At 41.2% G+C, this 22718-nt stretch overlaps 1 protein-coding gene across 2 annotated transcripts in view; it reads left to right on the forward strand.

Annotated features, from left to right (window-relative positions):
* LOC147452224 (phosphate transporter PHO1-3-like) overlaps positions 1 to 22718 on the forward strand; it is a 57577-nt gene that overhangs the window by 31497 nt on the left and 3362 nt on the right. For both annotated transcript variants that reach the window (XM_086517996.1, XM_086517997.1), the window contains 7 exons: positions 17354 to 17402; positions 17963 to 18034; positions 18102 to 18231; positions 19742 to 19868; positions 20424 to 20673; positions 22141 to 22245; positions 22331 to 22375. In XM_086517996.1, the coding sequence (XP_086374122.1) occupies positions 17354 to 17402; positions 17963 to 18034; positions 18102 to 18231; positions 19742 to 19868; positions 20424 to 20673; positions 22141 to 22245; positions 22331 to 22375 (778 nt within the window). The remainder of the gene's footprint in view (positions 1 to 17353; positions 17403 to 17962; positions 18035 to 18101; positions 18232 to 19741; positions 19869 to 20423; positions 20674 to 22140; positions 22246 to 22330; positions 22376 to 22718) is intronic.

Here is a 22718-nt window from a genome sequence, read left to right on the forward strand (position 1 = left end):
CAAGCTCTACTTGGTGTTTGGGAGACGTCGTCTCCGCAAACTTGATCTAAGCATGCATACTACTTCATTTTTGTGCACAGAAAAAGAGAGTCTTATAAGACAAAAATTTTGTTCATTTTTAACATTTTGTACATTTGCTTACTCTTGGGAAGCATTGTAAGCATTGACAAGGTTTAGGTTATCCTTTAATTGTATGCCTTGCATCCATCTAGCATCTTCAAAAGGATAATTCTTAAACTTAATAAGATATCGTCGAATAGTCTTACCGCCTCTTAGTACCTTGTCTTCATGTCGGAGAATGGACTCGGGCTGCAGCACCTCTTCTTGGTCCTCGATCTCCGGTGGGTCTTCAATAGTTAGTTCTTGAGGTGGCTCTCCTTTGTAAGGCTTTAATAGGCTCACATGAAAAGAATTGTGTATGAGCCAATGATTGGGCAACTTGAGTTGATAGGCCATCTCATTGATTGGCCTAAGAATCTGAAAGGGACCATAGTACCTTTTTGCTAGTTTAGCATAGTACTTTTGGTGGCCCGTAGGATTCTTGCCCGTCGTGTGCCTTAATCGAGCCTTGGGAAACTTTAACAAGACCCAATCGTTTTCTTTAAAGGCTTGGGCTCTTCTGTGCTTGTCAGCAGCAGCCTTTTGCCTTTGCTGTGAGATAGAGATAGCATCCTTAATCTTTTGGAAAGATTCTTGTAGGTCTCGGCTATACTCATCTGCAGCGAAGATCTTCCCATGTACCTTAAGTAGCAAGGGACTTTTTGATCTTCCCTCAATTACCTCGAAAGGTGCTTTTCCTGTAGAAGTATGTACAGTGTTATTGTAAGCATACTCTACTAAGGGTAAGTACTTCTCCCATTGGGATCTTTGATCTACTTCCGTTACATAGGCTTTTAGTAGATCGAGAATAGTTAGGTTAGCTATTTCACTTTGGCCATCAGTTTGTGGATGATAGGCCGAAGAGAAGTTTAGCCTTGTTCCTAAATTCTCAAAGAGACCCTTCCAGAAATTACTGGTCATTCTAGGATCTCTATCCGACACTATGGACATTGGCAAGCCATGGTACTTGAAAATTTGTGAAATGAAGAGGGTTGCCATTTGATGGGCTTTGATAGTCTTTTTGACAGGTATAAAATGAGCTTGTTTACTGAACCTGTCTACTATCGTCCATATTCCCGTATTCCCATGGATAGACTTAGGCAATCCAAAGATAAAATCCATGGATATGCTCTCCCATGGTGAATTAGGGATTGGCAAGGGTTGAAGCAATCCAAGTTGCTTCCCTCTATCAAATTTTGTCTTTTGACATACCACACATTTGGAAACATACTCATGTATGTTCACTTTCATGGTAGGCCAATAGAAATATGTTTCAATTCCCTTTAGGGTAGACTGAATCCCTCTATGCCCCGCATATGGGGGAGCATGAGATTCATACATTACTTTCTCACGTAGTGAGTTAGTAACGCATAGTCTATTGCCATAGAGAAGATAACCATCTTGTAAAGTAAATGGTTCTTCTTTCTTCCCTAAGGCAAGGGCTGAAATCACATCTCTAAAATCGGGATCAATAGCATACTCATCTATCATTAAAGATAGATCATTGTGAGTTGCTATGGAAACCGCATTCACTCTCGGTCGTCTTGAGAGTGCATCGGCTACTTGATTATGCTTGCCAGCAATGTGAGCAATATGAAAATGAAATTGCGAAAGGAAATTTGCCCACCTCATTTGTTTGTCGGAGAGCTTGGTCTGCGTCATGAAGTACTTAAGACTTTGGTGATCCGTTCGCAGAATGAAAGGAGTCCCCAATAAATAGTGCTTCCATGAGTCTAAGGCATGTAGAACTGCAAGGAGTTCTTTTTCGTATATGCCTAGAGCTTGCTCAACAGGGTCGAGCCTTCGACTCTCATAGCCTATGGCGTGCCCTTCTTGGAGCAAAACAGCCCCAAGGCAATCACCACAAGCATCACATTGGACCTCAAATGGTTTTGAGAGATCCGGTAGTGTAAGCACAGGTTGAGAGATAAGCTTTTCTTTAAGCTTTTCGAAAGCATTGTTCTCCTTAGCAGACCACGTATACCTAACATTTTTCTTTGTTAGGTCATGTAATGGTCCCGCAATTTGTGAGAACTTTTCTATGAAGCGTCTATAGTATGCACACATACCTATAAAGCTTCTTAGTTCATGAAGATTCCGTGGTTTAGGCCATCCTTTTATTACCTCTAACTTGGATGGATCCATTTGGATTCCATCTTGAGAGATAATGTGACCTAAATATTGAATCTCTTGCAAGAAAAATTCACTTTTCTTTCGATTAACATAAAGTTTATTCTCTCTTAAAACTTGAAATATTACCTGGAGGTGTTGCTTATGTTCCTCTAATGAATTAGAGTAGATGATAATATCATCAAAGAACACTCCAGTGAAGGTTCGATGAGGTCTGAACAGCTTCTCCATCAAGCGGTTAAATGTGGCTGGTGCATTAGTCAAGCCAAAAGGCATGACAATGTATTCGTAAAGACCAAATGTAGTACGAAATGCGGTCTTTACAATGTCTTGATCAACTATCCTTATTTGATGATAGCCACTTTTTAGGTCAATCCTACTGAAGTAGGTCAATCCTTGTAGCTTATCAAATAGGTCTTCTACCCGTGGAACGGGAAACCTATTCTTGATAGTGATCCTATTTAGTGCTCTATAGTCGACACACATACGATATGTGCCGTCTTTCTTTTGCACTAATAGCACAGGTGAGCAAAATGGAGATGAGCTAGGCCTAACCATACCCTTCTCAATTAACTCATGCACTTGCCGCATAATCTCCTCTTGTTGAGCTTGAGAAACTCTATAAGGAGGTTTGTTAGGCGGTGAACTTCCTGGAAGAAGTTCAATTGCATGGTCGTCATTACCTCGTTTAGGAGGTAGTTCAAAAGGGATGTCGTCAATAAAGACATCTTGAAACCCCTTGAGAAAATTGGATAACTCTAATTCCTTTTGGTTGCTTTTATTTTCTTTTGCTAAAGCATTAGGTTCATTTTGAGAATCTTTAACAAAAATCATGTACACGGAAATAGAGCTCTTTATTGACTTGTTGAAAGCTGGTGTATGTACAATGGGGATGGTGTTACCCATCTCCCTAGCATCTATATACATGTCCTTTTCCCTGAACTTAAAGGAGATTCTCCTTTCAGGAAATTTAACATGGGCAGCCAGACGGTCAAACCATGGTGCCCCTAGGATTACATCCTCATGCTTGAGAGGAGAGAAAAGAAATCCTCTTTGTCCACATAGCCTTGGACATGAAGCCTCAATTTCCCGATTAAGGGAGTGACTGAAGCTTCTTGCCCCTTGAAGGCACTGTCTGCGGGTAGGATATCTCCCATCTCGTAGGATTGTATGCCTAGCTTGGTGGCTAACTCCATAGATATGAAATTGTGAGTAGAACCAGGGTCAAAGAGAATAAAAGCATCATGTTCTCTTACCTTTCCCCAAGCATGGCATAGAGGAGATCCTTTGTGGTGAGTTTGGTGAATCTCCTCCTCTTGGATTTCAACCAAAGAAGCTCTAGGAGGATCTTGGCGGTTGTTCTTTTGGGGACAAGCGCGGTACGCATGCCCTTGTTCGCCGCACTTGAAACACCGGTTATCTTTACGATAACGCTCAAGCTCTTCAGGAGAGAGTTTATTCTTTCCTTTGTAAACTCCCTTCTCTTTAGCTTTGTTGGAATTGCCCTTAGGAGACTTTTGGACATTGTCCTTCCCCTTAGGCTCATTGGAACCTTTGTTTTCCGGGGGCTTATTATTTCTTTTACCCCCCGTTTGGAAATTGATTCGCGAGGCCACCATAGTATGGTGTATTACCGCCGATATGGTACGTGGCCTTTGGGAGTTGACATACTCCGCCATTTCTTCGGTTAAGCCCGCACAAAATTGTTGCTTTTGCTCTCCAAAATCCAACTTTTTGAAGACAGTGGCTTTGAGTTGTAGGTCCCAAAACTTGTCTACATATTTGTGGATGGATTCATTGGGAGAGAGCTTTAAGCTTCGCCATTCGGTGAGTACTTTGTCTTTGGCATCGGTGGCCAAAAACTGCTTCATAATGGAAGCTCTTAAAGCCTTCCATGTTCGTGGAGCTTCACCGTTGGCTCGTAGGCTAGACCACCATTGTCTGGCGGACTTTTGAAAGTGCATAGCTACATGGCGTAGCTTAGAGGACTCCGTGAAGCCCTCATCTCCAAACGCCGCATCGAATTGCTGGATAAAGGCCAAAACTTTGTCTGTAGCACCGAAGGTGCCATCATAGGTAAGGAAAGAGATGCTCTTCCCTCCCTCTTTAAATTTCTTCAGCTTGGACGACCTCTTCCATGCGGCATAGGATTTCCTATGGCCTCTTCTTTTTGATGGTTCAAAAGTTGCACCATCACTTTCTTCAGAAGATGAAGAATTTGAAGAAGGTGGAGAAGAGGGTGACCTCTTTCTCGCCTTTTTCTTGTCTTGATCTTTGTCGTCTTCACCATAGCTTTCATAAGAGGAAGAGGATAAAGAAGATGGAGAAGAGGGTGTCCTCTTTCTCGCCTTTTTCTTCTCTTGCTTTTTATCATCCCTCTTTGAATTATGGCGTGGAGAAGAGTGTGATGGTCTTCTCCGCTTTGGTGGTGATGGAGAGCGTTTAGCCCGCCGTCTTCGTGGAGCCATCTCCGCCGAGGTGGCGGGAGACTCGCTTCTTTCTCGTTCCTTCGGTGGAGGCTCTTGAGTTCTCCTTTGGGAAGGAGATGCATCATCAAGAAGTAAGTTCTTGAGCCCTTCATATGGATTCTCTTCTTCTTCCCGAATCGGAGAGAGACCTCTTTTGGTAGTCTCACAAGGAGGCTTCCTAGGTGTTCTCTCGTCATGGTGATGAGCTTGGAGAATCCCGTGAGCACGGAGCTGCCGTTGCACTTCACTTTGGAGAGATGGATTGCCCATGGCTTGTTGAAGCCTAGAAACAAGATAATTAACAAGCATTGAAGCATCATTAGTAGCTTGCTCATGAGCAAAATCAAAGTTATCAACATTAATTTCACTCTCTTTAATATTGTCAGCCATTCTAACAACTTTTAGGTGTAAACTTTTTAGGTGTACTTTGGCACTTCAAGCCCTAGTTGCTACTCCTCTTTACCCCTTTAGAAAAAGCACTCAAGCTACTGTACCCGCGGCTCGAATACCATTAATTGCAAGGAATAGAAGAGAGGGTCTTTCGACACCAAAACAGCACCGGCTCCTGTCAAGCTTCTAATAGCTCAATAGTGGTTAAGCCGTAGGCAAGCCCCGTAGGACTCCACTATTAAGACCATAGCTCTCGACGGTGATGCCCCGTTAACTGCACAAAGGCAGGCGCACTGCAAGGCTGAAAAATCCCTATTCTACTTACTCACAGGCAATTAATAATACCAACCATTTGTAGCTAGCTTGAGGACCTCCCTTCTTGAGCAAGAAAAGAGAAACCTTGAGCTCTGATACCAATGTAACATTTAATGGCCTAAAATCTTATGTGTAGCGGAAATTAGCATGAACATAGTGAGCATTTCATTAGAGTCGATTCCTAATGAGAATTACAAGAGTGCTTGGGTGGAGAGAGCAACAAAAAGCATAACACCTAGTTAGATAGCATCGACAATACTTTCAAAAGAGAAAGCAATTAAGCTATTGACAACAGTTGAGGACCGGATTTGCATGGAGCCGGTCCCCCCTCCAAAAGGCTTTGTATTATGGTTTCTCCCATCAAGAGAGACATTGTACAATACAATTCTTTGTGTTCCTTCAAGACGAGCTAGTGCAATGAAGATGGAAGCTTCATACACCAAGCAAAACACTTAATCAAACACAACTTGAATTATCCCCGTTCTCAGACCCAAGACCTCACACACCTTCGAAGATGGTGAGAGCTAGCAGGGTATGAGAGTAGATTGAGAGGAAAAAGAAGTATCTTACGAGAAAGAAGTACATCTCCTCACATAATCACTCATATTAGCATAGCTTAGCTTAGTAATTAGCTTGGTAGAGAAGATGAGCATGCATTGAAGCTTGGCTCTTGGTTGGATTTGCATCCACATGCCAAGAGAGTGTTGATGTAGGCTTCTATCTCACAAGCTTGGAGTAGGTGATGAGCTCTCCATTAAAGCTTGGGAGGAGATAGAGTATTTTCCCTTCACACATCTTCAAGTGTGAGAGTGTGTGTGTCAATGCCAAGCAAAAATCAGCCCCCTCTCTCTCTTGGGCGAGCCCTAGCTGCTAAGTTAGTCTGGCTTTTGCCTCATTGGACCTCCCCAGGTCAAGCCAATAGGGATTAAGCAGCATAAGTGATAGCCTTCTGACATGTGTCCCCCTTTCCCCTTTTGTGAGGGCTTTAGATAATTAAATAATTAAACTAAACTCTCATTGGACCCCTTTGCCTCCTGGCCAATAGGAATCAGGCAAGCCATGGGGCTCCTGAATGCTCATTGGACCCCTTGGAAGACTGCCCAATAGTCTTCTAGGACACTTAATTCTTATTGGTTTCTTTTATTAAATGTTTTTAAATTAATTAAACTAGATTTACTCTAGCCTAATTCTCATTGGTCCACTTCAAGGGTCTTCCAATAGGAATTGGGCATACCTTGTGGGCATCTGGCCTAGGGAGCTGACATGTGTCCCTCATTCCCTTTGTGTAAAGGGAGCCTGTGTGTGTGTGTGTGGCTTTCTCTCTCATCCCCTAGCTTTGGGGCTCGCCCCCTCCCATGTAGGGATGTAGAAAGACTTTTTGGGCACACACTAAGCATCCAATTTTCCCTAAGGTTGACCTTTGGACACAACCTTTGAATTTTGGAACCTTAGCATTTTGGAAGTCTTAATGGGCTGAACCTTAGGGTCTTTTTAGCCCGTTGTTTCACATGGCTCTTTTGCAGATGGCCCCCCCTTTGGATCCCTATTTTCCCTCCTTTGGATCCCTACTGTGGCCGGTCTGCTTAACTTAACCAATATTCTAGCTTTTTCTCCCTTGGCACTTCCCCACATTAAATGATCAGTTTAATATGAGAAAATCATTTAGGAGAATTAGATATTGATTATTATGACACTTCTGTCCCTGCACATGGACAATCTGGAAGTGGAACTGTGACAAGATGTTCACCCACCGCATCTGCTTTTTCGAAAGCTGCTTCTGTGACAAGAAGTAGCGCAAACTCTGATGGTCTGTAAAGACAGTAAAATCCGCTCCGAGTAGGTAATGCCGCCACTGAGTAAGAGCATGGATAACCGCCAAAAGCTCTTTCTCATAGATCTGTGCTGTCATCTCCGGCCTAGAGAACAAACGGCTCTCGTAAGCTATGACATGGCCTTCTTGCATCAAGACCGTACCCAGACTACGACCACAAGCATCACAAAATACTTCAAATGACTTCTGCAAGCCCGGCAAAGTCAAATCTGGTCCTGTAGTGAATTTCTCTTTCAACGTCTGAAAGGCAGTCACCTCTGTGGGTCCCCACGAAAAAGGTACTCCTTTCTGTGTCAAGGTATGCAAAGGGGAAGCAACCTCTGCAAACTTTCGTATGAACCGCCTGTAGTACGAACACAATCCCAAGAAGCTTCCAACTTCATGGACATTCCTCAAATCGGGCCAATCACGGATAGTCTCTATCTTGGCCGGGTCCATTTGCACTCCTGCTGCTGACACAATGTGTCCCAAAAAGTGTATCTCTGGTAGGAAAAATTCACTTTTCTTTGCATTAATCACTAACGTGTGATCTCGTAATGCCTAAAAGACTTGAAGCAGATGTCTCTGTGTTCTGCCTCATTCTTGGAGAAAACAATGATGTCGTCAAAGAAAGTGCCAACGAATAGCCTGTACTCTCGAAAAATCCTGTCCATCATCCGGTTAAATGTCGCAGGAGCATTGGTTAAGCCAAAAGGCATCACCAAAAACTCAAATAACCCAAAAGTCGTCCGAAAAGCTGTCTTGTAGACATCTCCTGGTGCTATCTTGATCTGATGATATCCACTCTTCAAGTCAATCCTGCTAAAGCACGAGGATCCCTGTAACCTGTCGAGTATATCATCGATCCTAGGAATCGGAAATCTGTTCTTGATGGTGATTTCGTTGAGAGTGCTATAATCGATGCACATTCTCCAAGATCCGTCTTTCTTTAAAACCAACAACACTGGAGAGCAATACGGTGAAGTACTAGGCTGGATAAGACATTTTTCCAAGAGGTCTTTCACTGAGTTCATAATCTTTTCATTTTGTACTCGGCTCACACGATAAGGTGGCCGATTCGGTGGCGTGCTTCCAGATATCAGATCAATGGTATGATTTTTAGGCCCTCTCAAAAGCAATCGGCATGAGCGTGGAGAAAAAATCTTGGCGTTCTTTTCTTCAGGTCAAAACATATTCAACCTTTATCCATCGTTCAGTTCTCCCAAAAAAATGAGTAAGAAAATTGAAGTTCATCAAGTACAATCTCTAAGCCCTTCATTTATCAAAGTCGCTTTCTCGGCCCGGTGGTCAACCACGGCGTAGTTGTTGTGGTACCAAGGGATCCCGAGTAGAACGTCACTCGCGTGCCCGGAACACCCCTGTCATTGCAAACAAAGTTTGCCAATGCTCGGTGTAATGGCAACATCCCATCCGGGTGCCAGTCGAACTACCTGCGCCTGTTGCGTCAGTCTGTCGGGCGTAGTTCCAAATCGAGCCGCCAATTCCAAGTGAAAAGAACTTGGCCTTGGCTCCTTCAAAAGAGCTTCCTGATCCTTCGCTTTGCCCCGAAAGCGGCAAAGTTTGTACTTTCATTCATTAGATTCGGTGTAGGTCCCATGCCATGTGGTACCAGTTCTGCTTTTCTATCTGCCTTTTCTGCCACATTCCTCAGCTGCTCTCGAACTCTTAGGCCTGTCGTCGTTTTTATCATTCTATTCTTTCTGTGCCTTATCAGGGCACTTCGCGGAAATATGTCCATGTTACCCGTATTCAAAGCACTTCCCCTCTCTGATGAAGCGAGCTCTCTCCTCAGGAGTAAGCTTGGGTCGTGCATCCTTTTTTTTCTCTGGGTTTCTCTTTTTCATTCTACTTTCATTCCCAGAAGTCTGTTCGGCTCGTTGTGTCATGGCCTCATCTGTGGGGTAGGTCAGACTACCAAAGTGAATGGCAAAGCCCCGCTTCGCATGACTCATCAACTCCTGAATAGAAGCTGACTTCTGTTCCAAGCAGTGATCTCGGATCTCAGTAGGTAGACCCAAGGTAAACCGCTCAATCTGTTCTCTGAATGAGATCTTCTTGAATGAAGAGGCGGGTAGAAAAGAGCTCTAGAATCTTTCACAATAAGAATTCACTGTATCGCTCTTGGTCATCCGGAGATGGTTCCAAGCAGCTCGTATATCTCGTTCAAACTCTTGAGTCAACCAAGAAGAAATAAAAAGCCTCTTGAATTTCAGCCATGTAACTGGCACAGTCTTGCTTAATAGAAGAGTGGACCACCAAGTACGAGCATTCCCCTCAAAGTAAGAGGCAGCTCTCCGAATCTTGGAGTGCTCTGAATAGCGTCCTCCCGCGAAAGCGATGTCAAACTGCTGTATAAAAGACAGCCTTCGAAGCATCTGAGTATCCTGAAAAGTATCAAACTTGATCGAGTGGCCACCTTCCTTAAACTCTCGGACTTTCTTGCTTTTATCTTCGAGAAAGTCATACTGGTTGGCTTTGTAAAAATTCTTCTTGTTCGCATAAAACTTTCCGTCTTCGGAATCTGAGTTGTCTGTAGACGAGTCCTCAGTAGAACTGTCAGTCTCTGGGCGAGATGTAGCCTTCTTTGCCTTTTTCTTGCCCGTTCCGAAGCTTTGTGTCTTGCTTCGCTTTTTGCTTTTTTTCTGTCTTCTTCGCTCTAATCCGAGGAGCTAGAAGAACTGTCAGAAGAAGAAGAAGAAGAACTGGGTACTCCTTCAAATCGAACACGCTTCTTTCGTTTCTTTGCCTTGTCAAATGTCAACTGACGACCCAAATATCCCTGGAAGTCAGTGCCTTTCTTCTGCTTTTTGCCGTGCTTTTTGGCTTTCTTTTGCGTGTCAAAAAGCTGAGCAATCCGTGCATGAACCACGTTCTCCAGTTCCTTCTCCGTATATTTCTTGGAGGCAGAAGGTTTCTTGAGAGCGGGTTTCGGGAGTGGTGTTGTGGTTCTCTGCCACTCCATCTGTACCTCTTTCAAAGAGGTCTGGTTCATATATTTTGCCATCTTCGGGTCCTTGGCAAAATTGAGCATCATCTTTGTTGCATCGCCGATCAACTGGCGACGCTCTATCTCTCGCCGCTCCGCCTAAGTAGGCCAAGGCGGGCCATACTCTCTGCCTGAATCTTCGTTGTGATCCCAATCCGCATCTCCAGATGCAGAGGGAGTCGACTGATCATTGCCTGAAGCCATAGGTGCCGCGGAAAAAAATTCGGGGATCGGATTTCCCGTAGAAGAGAAATCGGCCGTGCTCTGATACCACTGTAACAGACTTGGACACTCCAAGTCAAGAATCAACCGCGACAGCACCAAATAACCACTTCAAAACAATTCACAGATCACAATAGATTTGCACTGGCCCGGCGGAGTTACGTGCCTAGAGATATTGGCCCCAAAGACTGGTGCCCCTTTCGGTATTTCTTTTTATATTAATCAATCATCAAAGTACAAGAGAGCGGTTAGGGTTTCACTCTCAGACTCTGCGTCCAGATGCTCTGAGAAGTGAGGCCCTCACCACTAATTTAAAGGTTACAAGGGATGCCCAAAAGCAGAGCCCCAAAAGCTTTTAAAATCAAAAGCATCAGTTCTCTCTCTCTCTTAGAGAGTCTTTTCTTTTTTTTTTTATAAAAAAAAGCAAAAGCAAAATTCGCGTCGCTCATCATTTTCCAATTTTTTTTTTTTTTTAATAATCCGCCTCCGCGATTTCCGGGATTTAGGGTTTTTGGCAAAAATTAGGGTTTGCAGGAATTTTAGGGTTTCTGTCAGAAATTAGGGTTTCTGCTGTCCGCCACGTCATCACTTTGTGACACTTCAAACAGTGCTCGCTTTTCACAGCGCGATCGCAGAGACAGCTGTAGTCAAAGTTAGCAACATTAGTCTTAAGACAGCAAGCAACGCAACATTATTCAACTTCAAGGTTTTATTCTCAAGATCGACAATCTCAAAGCAGATCTTCTTCAAATGTTCCTCCACTTGATCGTGGTAAAGGACGTGATTTTTCTCAAGACCGACATTCCAATACTCAGCAAGGCTCTTCGTCAAATGCATATTTGACTTCAAAGAAGGATGGTTTATGTACAATTTGCGGTGGTGACCATAGATGGTATCAATGTCCAAAGAAACCAAATCCGTCTAATTTGAAAAGAAATTCCAACGCAGAAACATCATCGAATTCTGAACAACCAAATTCTGCTAAGGATAAAGGACAATCTGCGGTCCATACGATTCGAGTCTCAGAGGATACAACTATTCTTATGAAGCATGCTCAGTGAAATTCTTTAGTTTTGGAGCCTCTCTCAAAGCAAGTTCTGAGCCTTCTTGGGACTATCAATGATCGTTCCATCAACATTTTGGTGGACAGCGGATGCTCTAATATTTCGTCAGCACTCAGATAGTTCAACAACTTGGCTTACCAACTCAGAAAACATCTCTTATATGATGTGGAATTAGCAGATGGATCAATTTTAACTTGTGATCAGATAGCTCGACAGTTGCAGTTTGGTATTACAAAATTATGCAGATCAACTGGATTTCGAAGTTATGCCTCTATCTTATTACGACATGATTCTTGGTTAGCATTGGTTATTTCAATATGACCCAGCAACTAGCTTTCGAGGACATACTACCAATTTGTTCAAAGATGGACGTGAACTGGTTTTACACGAGCTTTATCATGCGGAACGAGTGATTCAAGCCTCACGTGTACTAGTCAAACGACATGTTACAGAGGATTATGAAGCAAATATGATCTCCGATGCAGATGCAGAAATTCTAATTGATGAATTTTTTAATTCATTAACTTCTCCTGAATCAATTGCTGAAGACAAAGATGATTTCAAGCAAGAAGTTTTCCAAGTGATACTTCGTTATCATGCAGAAATAAGGACATAGTTGCGGATTCCGAGTTTGAAGACGACTATGCTTTCTTTGATTCTTTGCTGGATGATGATATGCCAATTGCAAGTCATGAAATGGAAATTTCTGAAGATGATTCTGAAGAATTTTGGGATTCATTATTGGAAAATGATTACAGCCTCAAGCCAAAATCCTCTCCAGTGATTACTAAAGTTGAAGTTACCCCATCTGAAGAGTACCTTGAGAAGATTTCCTCTTCCCCAAATATTGGAAGATTTTGAACCAGAATCTTACAGAGTAGGAAGAATTTTGAAGATCAACCTCTTGTTGCAGTCAATGTGATTATGCCAGATTCCTCTAAAAAGTCTTGGAATAATGCAATGACATGGGATTTAGCAGTCAAAGCAAAAAGGTTTCGCAAGAAGCAAAGGTTCAAGACAAAGGTTTCCGATAACTCAAAGATTGAATATTTTCAAAGATTCAATGCTTTTCCAGAGTTCTATCAACATCAAAAGTCATTTCTTTGACACGGGCTCTCATTTAAATGGGAGGGAATGTCACAATTGTGACTATGTTAACAACAATACATCTACTCCTAGTTGTAGATACACGAAGTGCTATGCCAAGGAGGACCCCTACGTTTGGATGGTCACACCCCTTCGCCCAAGAGATGTACCTCTTCGCCAAAAGCCACACTCCTTCGACGATTGGTCACACCCCTCGCTCTACGGGTGCGACTCTTCAATGGTTGCAGCTCTTCGCCGAAAGGATGTGTCTTTACGTCTAAAGTCATGTCTCTTCACCAGGAGACGTGCCTTTTCATTTGTGTCTATTCGTCTCCTATATAAGGAGCCCTTGTATCACACATTTAATGAATCAACACAAGGTCTTCTAAGTCTTGTTTCTGAGTTTAGTTCAAGTTTCTTAAGTCTTAATCATGAGTTTAAGTACTTAATTAAGGATTAGTACCTAGAATCCTTACATTTTCAGCCTTTAGATGTCATGGATATCTATGAGAAGGAACCCAAGAGCATGCCTTTCCGGTGTGTAGATCTAGAAGGGAAGGTCCTTTAACAAAAGTTCTCTTCCAAGGAGTTGCTTTTCTGATTCCGAGACTTAATAGGGGTGATGCGTTTCATGTTTAAATGGTTTGATCTATGAGTGATTTTTTTGTAGGTGTTCTCCCTTCGTACGAGGGAGTAGGTGCAGAGGAAGACAAGAGCCTCTGCAGGAGAAGGAAACAAAGCCAGATCAGCCCAAAGAGTTTGCATTCTAAGATTGGGAGTAGCTGTATAGATTTGAGAGTGGTACTCTCAAGTTTGGATCAAGGCCTAGAGATTCCCAAGGAAGATTTGAGGCTAAGATTTCTATTGAAGAGGACTCTAGGTATAGTGCACTGAGACTGGATAGTGGGGTCCAGAGTTGAGAGCCTTCGTTTTCAAAGGATTTTGAGTAAGGAACAGAGGTTCCTGAGATTAGCCTAAGGTTAGGAAGCAAAAGGTCTTGAGTTTTATCAATCTGAGATCTAGAACGGAACAGGGGAATACATCTGGTTCATGTGTTTGTATGATCCCATTAATAAAGATACTTTGTGTGGGGGGGGGGGGGAGGGGGGTGTTGGGGGTTCATCTCACTCTTTCAGAATACCCATGAATACCAAGTTTATAACCCATAGTAACATGGAATGGCGGGTCGGGGTCGTGGTCGGGGTCGGGGACGAGACGACAAAAGTTAGGGAACGGGGACGGGGACGGAACGGCAAAAAAGAAACATAGTTTCTTTGGCATTTTTTGACCTACACACATGCCACACATAGAGCATCACTTTGACCATGAATTTACACTAAATAGACCAAAGAACATGAGTCATATAGACGCAAAATGTGCTAATAAAACATCGATGGGACGAGAATCGAGATGGATACAAAATGAAAAGTACATGCCGCAAGGGTTACTTTTATAGCCATGGGGGTGCAGCCCCTTGAGGCTTGAAAGCTTCAAAGTTCAAAAATTTGGACTTGGTGGTATACGGAAAGCTTTACAGGGACTTCTTATGGCTGAAAAGTAAGAATGTAGAGGTAGACAAAGGAAGAAAGAGATTCACCAAGATTGTAGATGACATTGTCATCATATCTTGGTTACATTTTCTTTTGGACAATTTATATATAACCATCGGCGACTCTCAGCGTAACCGCGAAACATTTCAGACCCGAAATGTTTCACCCTTGAGAGGAGCCTCTGTGAAATGTATGACCGAAACGCCAATTTTGGATAGATATAGTATTATATATATACATAATAGGTGTGCACAATGCAATACACATTTGCACACATTTGTGCCAAATCTAGATGCTTGAGAGAGGGAGATATCATCATATATGATAATGTGATCAATATCGATTACATTACCTCTACTTTCCAAGATATAGGCCGTTGCATAATTTAAACTGGAACAAACTGAAAGTGAGCAAAATTTAAACCTTAAAGCGACAAGAAATTACAACTTACAAAGTTACAAGTTACAACTAGTAACTACTTGCACATTCAAGTCTCAAGATTTCTAATTCATCGAACATTACTAGTAGAACTAAACAAAACAATGGATTATATAGTGAAGTTTGAACACAATGCACATAGAATGTCAAGCACATAAGTCAATTCTCCATGTAAATAAGATGAAATCCAAACCATAATCTTGTCGAGACTCGACAGACTACATAGCACAAGACTGTAAAGAGTCAAGACTGGAGTGATGGTGTCAAAGCCCATACGGCAAACACAAAAAAAGCTATGCCATGACAAAATGATAGAGTAGCATGACAAAATATACAAATCTGAGCGCTAGTGAGTCGCTCCTCTAGACTCAAAAAGAGACTACTGAGATCCATCTGACTGACTCCCCGACAAGGATGACGAGGCGGCTATTTGTCTGTCGTCGATGCGGCGATGGCTGAACTGAAAATGCTGATGCGATGAGGCTAAAAGCTGAAACTGAAACGCTGGCTGAATCTGGGCTAAAACGCTGACTGTCTGGCTGTTGAATTCTGATAATGCTGAGACTAAAATGATGCTAAACACTGGCTGCTGCAAATCTGAAAACGCTGGTCCTGATCTGACTCCAGAGCAGGCACAAGCTCTGTTGCTGCCCAAAAACGTTGAAGGCCTATGAGGAGGGGCTTGCGATCTGGCTGCAAACACTCAAGAGGCTGAGAAACTGCAGGTACTTCTCCTCCTCTGACTCCTACCTTACAAACGCTGCCCCCTGGCTGCCTATATACCCACCAAAGGCTGGGTCGAGCAGGCTAATAGGCAGCCCACGATTTCATTTATTTGCCCCCAAGTCACTTATCAAATAAGTAACTACATAAGAGGTTCACGTGGTATAAAATCCTATATGCTGAAAATGCTATACTGTGCAAGAGAGGTATGCAATTATGACCGGCCTCGACATACACGTCCTGCCAGAGGTTCGGAACGGTGCTAGGCTAGGTCCTACGCTAAGACTGACTCTAGACTATGGCAGAAGCATGTCGACGTGGCGCAAGTGAAGTGCACACGTGACAGGCCATTCAAGTCCGGGAAGATTACACGAAATATTTGGCAAAGTTCAAGAATTATTTTACTTTGGACGCTTAGTGAATGACCGAGCAAGAATTAGCATCTTATCCCGAAATTCTAGAAGGGTATGTACAAGCACTACAGTTGAGGACAACTGTTTATTAGAAGCCATAGGAATGTTGCTAAATGGACTATTTTCTTATTTATTAGAGTAATTTCTTTCTATTGAAATTAGGATATTTAAATGTGTGCACTTAGGCCGTAAGGTTAGGAACTATAGATCTATTGGAATTATTAAAAGCCATCAGGAACGAACAACCTTGATGTGTCATATGATGGGTGACACTCAGCATCGCGAAGGGGTTGTACCGTTAGTTCGGTAGGAGAGACCGGGAAACAGATATTCCAAATGCGTAAAGTGATGGGTGAAGGGAGCATCGGAAAGGGAATATTCCTTTGGTATGGAAGGAAATCCGAACTAGAAAAAGGAGTACGCGTATAGTGCAGGCACAAGAATAAAGATGGGTTCTGAGAAGCTTTTTGAAAAGCGGGACATTCGCGAGAAAGGCAAATGATTTCCCGCGAGGAATCTGTGTCTGCATAGCATTTGTGCTTGGGGACTGCATCTGGGAACGCCTGGACTGTGTTTGTGTAGCATACGTTTTCAGCTCACTCCTCTTTTTGAATTTAAACAGGTTCACACTTTTTCAAGTTACCGGCCAACTCTCTTAAAATAAAGCAAGCCAAAAGCGCCCCCCTCCTAAAAACTGCCAGCGCGAGCCCCCTCTCTCTCTCTCTCTCTCTCTCTCTCTCTCTCTCTCTCTCTCTCTCTCTCTCTCCTTCTCCTTCTTCTTCTTCTTCTTCTTCTCTCTCTCTGCTTTTCTTGCGCACCCAAGGTTGGCTATTTTTGGTTGGGTTTGGACCGGCTATTCTTGCCGGTCCCCAGAACCTATAAAAGCAACACTCGTCCCCACTCTCCGGGGCAAATTTTGTCAGCACTAGCTTGAAAGAGCTTCTGGCAGGAAGGAGACAAGTGATCGTGAGACTACAGAACATGGAGGTTGCTTTTCCGTGCAAGGAGCAACATGTATCAATCGTGAATTCGTGATGCGCGTTATTGTTTTGTGCTTTGTGCTGGGACTCCATCATGGAGACGAGCAATAAGGCCTCGGCCTATGCTCAAAGGATTTCGGGAACGGTCTGTAGAGCTTTTTTGCTCTGGAACAGACGGAAACCGAATTGAGAGCTCGTCTCTTGGGAATTCCCCGCAAGGGAAGGAACTGACCATCGAGTCGGAAGATCTAGAACGGAGGGGTCACTCTGATTCTTGTGCTTGTAAAAAGATTCTCCCTAATAAAGATTCTCTTTAAGGGGGGGGGGACCAACCCATCTTCCGGTCCCAAAGGTCCCAAATACTGTGTCGAATCTTCTCCATCTCTTTTGAGTTGAAAAAGTATTTATTTTCAGCTTGTTGAGAGAGAGAGAGAGAGAGAGAGAGAGAGAGAGAGAGAGAGAGAGAGAGAGAGAGAGAGAGAGATTTATCCTTAACCCACATAGGGCCCCTCTCGTGTATATTGAAGACTAGTGCTGTTCCTTTTAATAGATTGTTAGATAAGAGCTAATTACTTTTGTATGTCAACTCACAAGTTTACTCCTCTACTTGCGGTGTCTATGTAAACATGAAAAAGAGATGTTTCTATCCCATTTGCAGGTCTCTGAACATGCTTGCTTTTGGAAAAATAGTAAAGAAGCATGACAAGGTACTCCGTATCACCTTGAGCTTAATCTCAAGTTGTTTCTTAGTAGTCCTTTTGCATAGCTAAGTGCCTTCATACCTCCCTCCTGTAAAAAAAAGAACAAGTTCTTTTTTTTTGTTGGATTCGAATTTAAGCTCTAAGTACTCCTTACCTCCTTGAGCTTAATCTCTGGTTGTTTCTTAGTAGTCCTTTTGCATAGCTACCTCCCTTCTATAAAAAAGTTCTTTCTTTGGTTGGATTCGAATTCAAGCTCTATAACCGATAAGTCAAAAAGTTGTCCCTATTTCTTTATTTATAATGGTTTTTGAGCACACTTATCATATTAGTTTTGCACTTAATATTTGCTGAATTTTCTCCAATGTGCCTTACAACTTTTTCTATGAAGGAAATTTGTAAAAGATACTGCTAGATGATTGTGGCCATTGTTGTTTAGGCTTTCATACCATTTGAAAGTGTTTGAAGTGATGCTATAATTTCCTTCTTATATCTATATATCAGGAACAAGCTTCCACCTCTCAATCCAACAAGACTAGTTAATTTAGCTTTAGGTTTATTCAATGCAGGTTACTCAAAGAAATGCATCAACTCCTTATTTGAAAGCGCTAGAGTGTTCTCGACTCAACAACTCAAACAAGGTAGACAAAGCAAATATTTATCTGATTGTACTTTGTCAGAGTGCTTAAAGACTAGGGAATTTACTAGGTTGATCAACTAATGGATGAAGTTGAGAGGTCATTCGCTCAATACTTTACCAAAGATGACCAAAAGAAAGCCATGATGTTGTTAAAGCCTGCACAACAAAAGGTTTGCCATACCACGACATATTTTACAGGTGGTTCGACACTCTTGTTATTTTACGCTTGTTAGTACTTGTTATTTTCCTCTTGTTAGTATAGTAGAGGCATTTCTTGTTAGTATAATAGGGACAAGGAGAATGATAGGCTAAATTTGTTTTATTTTCGTGTTTCTAACACAGAGCCTTGAATGTACGGTTTAAATGTTGATGGAAATGAAACAAATGAAAGGGATTGCATACTTTGTACCATAATTTATGTCCTCTTATGAGGCAATATCCAAAATTTATGTCCTCTTTGGATATTGCCTCTTATGAGGCAATATCCAAAATATAGAATTTTTCTACTCAAGGCTTAGAAGAGTTTTAATCCACGTGAAGACATGAACGATTCAAGCAAGTTGTTTGTTTGCTTACTTGTGTTTTAGGAAAGGTTGTCCGCAGATCTTTGTATTGATGTATGTTCGTATGTGTCTGTGCCTATATTTGTGCCCACTCTTGGGCATTGACGACGTTAGTGGGGATGTTGTAGTTGTTAGTCAATACTTTGCATGATGGAGCTGATGGTTACATTGTCTTGTGGACGGCTACTTTAAGTCTATACCGTGCACTTTCCTTTAAAGTTGAATCTGGGCTTATCTTGGGTTCATCTCGGTATAGATATTTGGTTTACCAATCATGCCTAGCATTATCAATAAAGGCAAAAGATGATGCCCACGTTAGGCTTACAAATCAAATTTAACAAGCAAAGACACTTATGTAAAACAACAAAGGATGTGTGGTGGTGGTGGCCTTGCATGGGTCAATACCTATATCTGTTGAATGTGCTTGGCTAGGCGGTTCAAATGAGCTATTGATTGATTGAAAATCAAGGCTGGTGAGCGAGATCGAGAGGGAGACATTTTAGTATATGTATGACGTGACTCAAAATGCGCATCTTAAAACCAAATTTGTTTTTTTCATTGGAGGTATCTTTCTTGCAAATAGGGAAAAGAGAACCAAATTTCAACAATACCGAACCATGACACCCCTTTATCTACCATTGAAAATCTAAACTGTGCAAAAAGAGAAGAAATTGAGTAATGTCACTGGTTCTTAACTTGATTAAGAAATGGATTAAGAAAAAGGAGTGCTAAAACTAAAGAGGTGAATTAAAAGATTTAACATTCCAAATTGCCTACATTTAGAAAATAGAAATACATTGAACTCTGCACAAATAATTAGTGAAAGGAATCAGTCTGTATTGATGTGTCACTGTTGAAATTGCTTGAAAAGCCTTTTCACTTTCCAAAGGTATGGATTTGTTATTTTTTTGAATTGTAAGATATGGGCCACAGCTTCTTTCCTATTCCATCTTCAGATTTGGGTTATTCCTATGACGTTTGGTCTCCTCTTTTCTCTTCTCGTTTGAGAGGTTCCTCGCATTTGTAGAAAGGGTCTTGTCTTATTATTGAATTACTCAAACATGTTGCCGCATTCTTACGAGATTAACAATGTTTACCCTACTAATTTACTTCGGCAATGCTCATTTTGGATGTTTTTAATGTAGGTCTATTTTCAGGGTGGTCAATATCTTTTCTAGTCTCTTTCTTCTTGATGCTATATATGAATGATGCTCACAGCTTTAAGAGTGGAAAGCTTTCAAGCTATGTACAAAATTCTTATCCAATGTATAGGTAGGTGATTTCTCAATTCGAGCCATTCATCTATTCTTAAGGTCCTTGCCTTACAAGCATGCACACACACTAGCACTTTTTTGTTTGTGTCCGTGTGAAATGGTTGTGCTTGCCTTCAAAGACTAAGCCAACCCCACTAAAAAAAATCAATACTCATTATACCTAGCCACACAAATTCTTATGTCGCTACGAGTATAAAACATGCCTAGGGTGCATGAGCACAACATTAATTGGAATGGACTCTTACTTTGAAAGAGATGTGCTAACACATACACCATGCATATTTTACTTTAAAATAGAAATGCTTTTCAATATTTTTATATTCCCTCCGTCATTATTGCACACATTGCATATGCCATTGGGATCCATATTTACTTAGCGTGATAAAGCTAATTAAATATTTAGCATGATAAAGCTAAATAGTGTCACAAGCTCATTTTAATTTCATATGAAGTTTTACAACTGAATGAAACAAAATTATCTCAAAGTTAGCTTCGGAATTTGAAGGTGTTTCTTTACTTCTAGTTACCTAATATGTTATGTTTTAAATGCCAGCATGATGTCATTAATTCTCCTCCATATGTACCTTTATGGTTGGAATGTACATGTATGGCGCAAAGTGAGGATTAACTACCCATTCATCTTTGAACTTGCTCCCAAAACTGAGCTTAGAACCGGTGATATACTCTTGGTTTGCACAAGTATAACCACATTAGTAGCGGCAAGTATGGTGTATCACTTGATTTTTTACTTCCACGAGGGTACTTTACGCAATGCCAACACAATCCCTTTTGCAACATTTATGGTATGTGCCTTCTGTTGATGTGATCTTTATGGATTGAGAGTGTATTTTATCAAATGCTAGTGTCATTAAGTGAGATTAACGTTTCCAAGTACACTCTTATCATATAAACAACATTGAAGTTTTTGTCTCAACATGTTTTATCATTAAATAAATTGGAACTTTTTTTAACAAGACAGTCACGATGCATTGATATTAGAGTCTTAGTTGCAATTTCTCTAACAATAAATTGATTGAATAAGACTTTAGTAGCAAACTAAATGACAATAGCTAGGTCAAAGAGTGATCAGTTTTGATAAGCTTCACTATGGCCACAATTGCATCTATATAGGACCAATGGCCAAGGAGAGCTCTTTTGTGGTAGGAGGCAAAGGAAATAGGATAAAGGTTTTGTAATGGAAGGAGAAAAGGAAGTTTCTATAGGGTCGAGGGGGAGAAGTTTGAGAAATATGGAGGGAAGGAGAGGAGTTGGTTTATTCAAGGTGATTATCAATCTAGAAGTAGCTAACTTGAAGGTTTGGGAACAAAGAGATTGTTGGTTTTTTTACAAGAATATTCAAAGGTGTTGGTCGATATTGATGCTTCATCATAGGCCATGTAACTCTTTCCTAGAAGTATGCCCTTAGCTTGAACTTTGTAGTAAGCCTCTAGTGTTGTTTTTCATGACCCAATAGTATCATTTGTAGTATATTTTCTTGAGGTTGGTTTTTCTTTTGGTCTATCTTTTCTTTTGTTTCCCTTTTTTTATCATGGATACTCTTTCCCATTTGTTGATGTATGCATACAGAATGTTGTCCTAAATTCCCACTCACACTTTACTAAAGCATCTTAGTAAGTAGGCTTATCAATTTCTTATTATCCTGCAATACCTATGGACCTTTTTTATAATTCTTGTGCTTTACCAAATGAATGAGACTATTCTTCTTCAATGAGAAGTTTGGTCCTAATTGCTTTTTTGTTTTTGTGATGTAAAGGATAAAAACAATTTCCATAGTTAGGTTCTCTAAGTTTTTGACAATTTTGGGAAGTGTTCCATTCAATTTATAGGTTCTTCAGTCAATATCTATGGTGATTGTATAGTTATTATACCCATTTTAAGATTTTCCTCTTATGTATTTGTCTTTTGGCCTTTGGTAGTTGATGTGGGTGTAAAAACTAAGAACAGTTTATAGTGAGGCCATCAAATCTAAAACTTTTTTAGTTAAGTTTAGCCTACAATTGAGTAATTCTCTCTCTCTCTCTCTCTCTTTCTCTCTCTCTCTCTCTCTCTCTCTCTCCCTCCCCCCACACACACACACACACAAAAAAAAGTTGTCTAGAAGATGCTACCAATTTTGCTATGATTCAACTTTTTTCTTTGCTTATGGACAACATATCATCATTTGGGTATTCTCAATCCTTGAACTTGACATAGTTTTGGAACTGTCAAGTGGATCATTAATCCTTGGGTTTTGGTAATGTTGTTGTTAGGTTTGCTTGGCGTTCCTATATTGCCCCTTCAATTTGTTACATCGATCAAGTCGTTTTTTCTTCTTGAAGTGTATGAAGCGTATTATCCTCGCACCCTTTTACAAGGTATGGTTACTTTTGGTAAATTTTAGTATAATTATTTCTTATTTTCTATTTAAATTTGTACAAGCTATGGCTCTTGCAATGCTAGGTCATGATGGCGGACTTCTTCCTTGCGGACCAGCTGACTAGCCAGGTGCTTTGTGAATAAATCAAAACAATTTTAGCGTTTTCAAATGGCTTAAAGTCCTCTAGTGGTCTATATGACCTATTTGCAAATACTTCACAAGCATCACAACTTTTGGATATTGTTCATCCTTTTTGAGAAACATTACTACCAATTTATGCTATAATTTTCTCCTGAGCAACATATGAAGGAAGATACAAAAGAGTCTTGTAAACATTTGAGTGGATCTAAAGCTCCCGTCCATCTTAAAATAAAGAAATATAAACCTTACCTTAACTTTGAACTCCCTATTATACAAAACTCTCTTAAATGGATATGAAATTCTCCAAGAAATAGCCATGTAGGTGTTGTC

Source organism: Adiantum capillus-veneris, chromosome 8 (genome assembly GCF_014529385.1).
Source record: "Adiantum capillus-veneris isolate H3 chromosome 8, ASM1452938v2, whole genome shotgun sequence".
NCBI lineage: Eukaryota > Viridiplantae > Streptophyta > Polypodiopsida > Polypodiales > Pteridaceae > Adiantum > Adiantum capillus-veneris.